This window comes from Orycteropus afer, unplaced genomic scaffold (assembly GCF_000298275.1).
Source record: "Orycteropus afer afer isolate SDZICR_OR568_19922 unplaced genomic scaffold, OryAfe1.0 scaffold00515, whole genome shotgun sequence".
NCBI classification, from domain to species: Eukaryota; Metazoa; Chordata; class Mammalia; order Tubulidentata; family Orycteropodidae; genus Orycteropus; species Orycteropus afer.
Genome location: NW_006922102.1, coordinates 852,006 through 858,026, shown reverse-complemented (window position 1 = coordinate 858,026; position 6,021 = coordinate 852,006). Strand labels below are relative to the sequence as shown.

General features: G+C 49.7%; 1 protein-coding gene across 1 annotated transcript; it reads right to left on the bottom strand.

Moving 5' to 3' along the window:
* Positions 1-2,301: 2,301 nt before the first annotated feature.
* On the bottom strand, positions 2,302-3,273 carry MC3R (melanocortin 3 receptor). The gene has a single exon (XM_007955584.2). The coding sequence runs from the start codon at positions 3,271-3,273 to the stop codon at positions 2,302-2,304; it is 972 nt and encodes a 323-aa protein (XP_007953775.1).
* Positions 3,274-6,021: the final 2,748 nt, after the last annotated feature.

Sequence of the window (6,021 nt, the reverse complement as noted above, 5' to 3'; positions counted from 1 at the left end):
CCTAGCCCCTGCTAACCACTGATCTGCTTCCGGTCTACACTTGCCTATCCTCCGTGTTTCGTATACAGTATTTGTCCTTTCGTGGCTGACTTAATTCACTCAGCCTCATGTTTGCGAGGATTGTCCATAGGGGTATCGGAACTCATCTCGCTTTAGGGCTGGATGACCTTCCCTGTGTGGATAGATGACATGCTGTTTGTCCCTGCTGTTGATGGCCCCTTGGGTGGTTCCTCCTTTTGCTATTGTGAACTGTGCTGTAATGAACACGAGTGTGTAACTCTGTGTTTGTGTTCCTGTTTTCAGTTTTCTGGAGTCTATATCTGGGAGTGGAATTGCGGGGTCACATGGTAATTTATGTTGAACTTCATGGGGAACCCCCAAGCTGTTTTCCTACCTGGGTGTTCTTGAGCAAATCACGTCACCTCTGGGCTTCAGATTGTTCATCTGTAAACTGACCCACCTGTTTTTGGAGTTTGTTGAGAGGAGAAAATGAAAGAAAGTGAAAATGGAGGTGTAAGAGTGAAAAGTCAGTTATTTTTACTTTGTTTACTTAGAAAAAGGACACGGTCATTGCTGTCACTGTTGTTAAAACAAATTTTGACAAATTCAGTTTCCAGTCTTCCACATTTATTGATGACATGTACAAGTCATAGTATTTGGTGTCCTGATTACAGTAATGGGGAATGACAGGCCCAGGAAATACAAGCCTGGTATTTTTGGAAACTAAATGGGAGAGTTTTGTAATTTGGCTAAAAGGCATTGCCCTAGAAAAGACTAGCGCTGTGGTCAGTGGGGCTGTTGATGCCATTTACAAAACAGCCACTGAACGGCAGTGAGACATACACGAACGACATGCAGGAATTGCGGACCGTTATAGGTGGTGCATTTAAATAGAACATAAGCTTAGCGGCCACAGCAGCTTTCATTATGTCCAAACAATCCAAGCAGGAGACAAGGCATTGATTATATCAGCAGAAAAACTTCAAGTACAAAAATGCCAAGATATTCCAGCACACCACAGCAGACCAAAGACACAGCCTCCTAGAAGGATTCATGAGAAGGACGGGGCGAGGGCAGTGGGAGGCACACGCTGTAGTCACCCAGGGCAGGCCAGGGTCAGCCGGACACTCACACGACGCTGGCCTACACTGCACTCTTCAGATCACTCCCTACGCTCACACTTGCTGTACTTGACAATGATAAAAGGGTGCCCCAACTTTAACATTACATCAAGCAATGAACCAGAAACAGTGAACCAACAAAAGCCCTTGTCCCTCACAGATCACATTGAGGAAATTGCATTTTAATGATACAGTGACTGTGATGAGCAGAGAAAACTCCCAAGCAAAATGCTGGCTTCCTAGCTATTCCATCACTTCTCAAAGTATCTGAAACCACAGTAAAGCAATATCTTGTGACATGTTCACTCCTACTCTGACACCCTCTCTTGTTTTCAAGACAGAAAAGGAATAATAGAAGAAAAAAGTTTTTTTTTTTAAAGAGTAATTTACACTTTCAATTAGCAAGGTGTCAAAATACTTTGTACACAGGCGTGCTCTGAGGTCAACAACACTTTCTCTCTCATTAGAACCATGACAGCTCCCTTAGACTTAGTGCATAAAAACCCCACAACCACAGCCATCAATACAACAGTGCCAACAACAACAACAAGGCAGCAAATGGGAAACAGCTCACATCCCCGTGCTGTTTATTTTGGGGGAGGGCTAGCGTGGGAGCAGGCCAGGAAAACAGAGTAACATTGCCTTGTCCCCAAGAGTCAATGGTGCTGAGAAAATTGTTTCGCTGTAAGTAGGAGCTGGAGAGTGGAAACACACAGTCTCTCGGGCAACAAGTGCAGAGCCATCGAGTGCTGACAGTCAGGGTTGGTAGCTGCAGCAGCTTTGCTAAGGAGAGATTTGAACCATTCTCAGTGGTAATGAGACTCCTTGGGCCTGGCCTGGGTTGAAGTGCAGAGGCAGGAGTGAAGCAGATGAGCAGGCCGACGCTGCAGACTCGGGGTGTGTGGGAACGAACAGCCAGTTCTCGGAGCGTCCTGCACCCTTCTCCCGTGAGCATTTGGGGAATCAGAGTTTGTGGGTCACCCGCCCTGGGCTCCTTTCACAGAGCCTGCTACATACCATCTTCCTTTCCAAAGGCTTTACAGCTTCAGAAGGAAAAAGCCATGTAGAGTCCTGGCTAATGACACATTTTCTCGACCCTCTAAGCCCTGCCTTCTTCTCTCTAAACACCTTGGAGGGTCTAGCAGGACCAGATTTGCCTCCATGCCTGTGGCCTGGTGCTCTACCCCAAGTTCATGCCATTGCAGCTACACAGGATCTCCTTGAAGGTGCTGCGCAACTCCAGGCTCCGAAAGGCATAGATGACGGGGTCGATGATGGAGTTGCACATGATGAGGACCAGGTATGTGTTGAAGTGGGCAGTGTAGCAGACACAGTAGGGGTTGGTGGGGCAGGTGATGATGAGGACCAGGTGCAGGAAGAAGGGGGCCCAGCAGAAGACGAACACCCCCAGCAGGATGGTGATGGTGACGGCCCCTTTCATGCACGAGTGCTGCGGCGGGGCCACCCCGTCGGCTGGCGGCAGGGCGGCAATGCGCTTGGCGTGCAGCCGGGCGAAGAGGAACATGTGCACGTACAGCGTGGCCATGAGCAGCAACATGGCGAAGAACATGGTGATGAGGCACACGATGACCATCTTGCTCTCGGAGTAGACAATGAACACCACGCCGCAGACACCGCAGCACACCCAGATGGCCGCGATCAAGCCAAGGGCCTTCCTCACGGTCATGATGCTGTGGTAGCGCAGTGCGTAGAAGATGGTGACGTACCTGTCAATGGCGATGGCCAACAGGTTGCAGATGGAGGCCACCAGGGAGATGCAGATCATGGAGTCAAAGACGTTGTCCATGTGCTGGATGAACTGGTCCTCGAAGGCCAGGTAGTTGCCATTGACAACAGCGATCATGATGGTCTCCAGGGCATTGGACACGCTCACCAGCATGTCAGCCACAGCCAGGCTGCAGAGGAAGAAGTACATGGGGGAGTGCAGGTTGCCGTTGCGTGCCACGGCCAGGATGACCAGGATGTTTTCCAGTAGGCTGACGATGCCCAGCGCCAGGAAGACCTCGGGTTTGATGAAGACCTGCTCGCAGAACCCACTGCTGCTCTGGTTGGCCGGGGACGGGGCCACGGGGTGCTCTGAGCTGTTGGGCATCGTTGGCTGAGCAGAGAGCAGGCAGCAGGAGACATTCATGGCTCCAAAGGGCTGTTCGGAGCTGAGGCTCAGCAGGTCCAGAGGCAGCTGCTTGACTGCAGGAGAGAATCTCCCTCCAGAGGCTGGTCTCGGGGGCTTGACCAGTCCAGACTTACAGTTTGTTCTCCCAGAATAAAAGGAGGGAGAGAGAGAGTGAGAGTCAGAGAGAGAGAGAGAGAGAGGGAGAGAGAGAGACAGAGAGCAGTCACACACACACACACAAAGAGAGATAGAGCAAGTCACACACACACACACAGAGTCAAACAGACAGCAACACACACAGATGGAGAGACAGAGAGGAAGACACACACAGACACACAGAGAGCAAGACGCACTGAGACAGAGACAGACAGAGACACACACCTAGAGACAGAGATTGGCTTGAAGACAGAACTTTCCTCTGCTTCTTCTCCAGGAGCAGTTTGCAGCTCCTGTCATCAGCTGTCTTCTTTCTTTCTCCCTCTCTCCCCTTCTCTCTGGCTCTCCTCACATCCCCATTTGGGGACAGAAAACCTGCCACTGGTTGCTACAGTGACGACTGCTCTCAGAGCAAGGCAGGATGTGGTGGTACCTGTCTTTAGAAGTGAGGGGAGAAAACTCAGGCTTTATACAGGAACCAAGGGCAAACAACTCCTACCTAATCTCCTCGCTGCAAAGCGACCACTGAGCAGTGATCACCTCTCTGACTGACAGTGGGACCCACTCTAGGGATTTCTGCGGGAGTTGGCAAGGCAGCCTGGTGCCCTCTGCAGGCCAGACGTTCTAACACTTGCATGTTCTGCCGAGCAGTTCTTCCTTGTCATGGATGCTACCACGTCCGTCCATCAGCCCATCTGTCCATCCGTTCATCCCTTGTTTTTCCAGCAAATATTTACTGAACACCTGCTGAGGGTCAGATCTTAACTGGGCACAGGGTGCACAGAGGTGAGTAAGACGGAAAGACAGACACAGCCTGTATTTGATTACCCAGTAAGCAAGGTGAGCACGGGCTTACTTGTGCTTACTTACTAACCTGTAGTGAACAATTTCTCATTTTCTCACCTCATCAAAGGTTCTCCTGGGTATGGCTGGCCTCTGTCTCTCTCCCAACCCCATGCCTCCCTGTCCTTACTGGGTAATCTGTACGTGGTACGGCCCCTGTCTTTCCTGAGTCTGGAGTGGGAGATGAGAAGTCAGGTGCTTATGTCCAGGATGTTGGGTGCTTGACTCAGGACAGCCCAGAGAGCAGTGGGAGCAGAGGGAAGGGCCCCTAACCTAGCCGGTCAGCGAGAGCGTCTGGAGGATGGGGAAGCTAAGCTCTGACTTCCAGGAAGAAAAGGCATTGTCCAGTGTGAGGGTGGGTGGTAGGAGAGGGCTTCAGGTCAAAGGGTAATGTGGCTCCAGCCTGGAGGTAAACAGTCAGGGGTTCCCAGCCTCACCATGCATGGGAGTCACCCACAGAATGTGGGTGCTGGGATCCCACCCAACCCACTGCATCAGCGTCACCCAGTAGGAGCAGGGACCAGGCAGATGTGTTTCAATTTTCAACAGGTGAGCTGATGCATAGCCAGGTGAGGTCTACAGAGAAGGAAGCTGGGTGTTTTTGAAGCACTGAAAGTAGTTTGCTCTGACTGGAGCATGGAGTTGGAAGGCACAGCTTAGAAATGTGGTGGCAGAGGTGGTGGTGTTTTTTGCAAAGATGGTGAGAGGTGTCTGAATCCTGAAGAGCTTTGTCAGCCCTGTTTGAAGGTCTGGACTGTACCCTGAAGGCAGTGGGACAGGGATGCAATGGGGTCTACATTTTAGAAAGAGTCCTGGTTACCGGGTGGAGAATAGATTAGAAGGGTGTGAAAGTGGACTTGGGGAGACCAGGGCAGAGGGTTCTGGGGAGATGATGGTGGTCTGGACCAAGGAAGAGGCTGTGGGGCTGTGTAGAAGTGGACGGAGAGATTTGGAAGGTGAGGACATGGAGATCAGGCACTGGTTGCAAATAGGACTGTAGGAGAGAGGGGACCAGAGAGCGCTCCAGCCTTCACCTTAACTAACTGGGAGGATGCAGGTTCAAGAGACAGGCTAGAGGCTGACCTACCAGGTGGAGTTTACTGGAAAGTGTGATTTAATATTTGGTTCACGTTGTGTTTGATGCTGCACATGGGGATTATGTAAGCTCAGAATCACCGAGTCCCCTCATCCGTACACACACACACACACACACACACACACACAGCAGATGGATTAATGATCCACCACCTACGGGTAGCCTGCAATTTAAGACGACTCTGTTTTAAGTCGGCTCTGACATAAGTTGAACACCACTTTTTTGTTTTCATTTTCATTGCCTTTTATTATCTTTATAAATCCGATCTTTGAACATCTGCAAGGGAACATCTGAAAATGATAACATCAGCCAATTATGCAGTGCTGTGTTCTATGTGGTACATGTTACTAAGATAAGATGTAAAAAGAAAAAAAAGCCCAAACCAACCAGACGGTCGTTAAGTGTGGTTCGTTGTTAACTTGACTATGTCGTAAATTGGGGACTATCTATCTCTATGAATGTGACTTTGCATGTATGCACATGTACAGCAGGGAAGACATATGTACATGGAAATATAAGACAATTTAGAATATTTAAGAAACTTTGGGATGGAGAGATCTTAAGCAAGAGGGCAACCCCACATTCAGTATGGAAAAGGCACCATCAGGACAGCAAAGGTTATGATCACTTATACACAAAGAAGCTTTTCACATTAATAAGAAAAAGACAAA

Bases quoted from the DNA above. Each gene is read 5' to 3' on its own strand.
- MC3R (XM_007955584.2), bottom strand. From the start codon at position 3,273: ATGAATGTCTCCTGCTGCCTGCTCTCTGCTCAGCCAACGATGCCCAAC.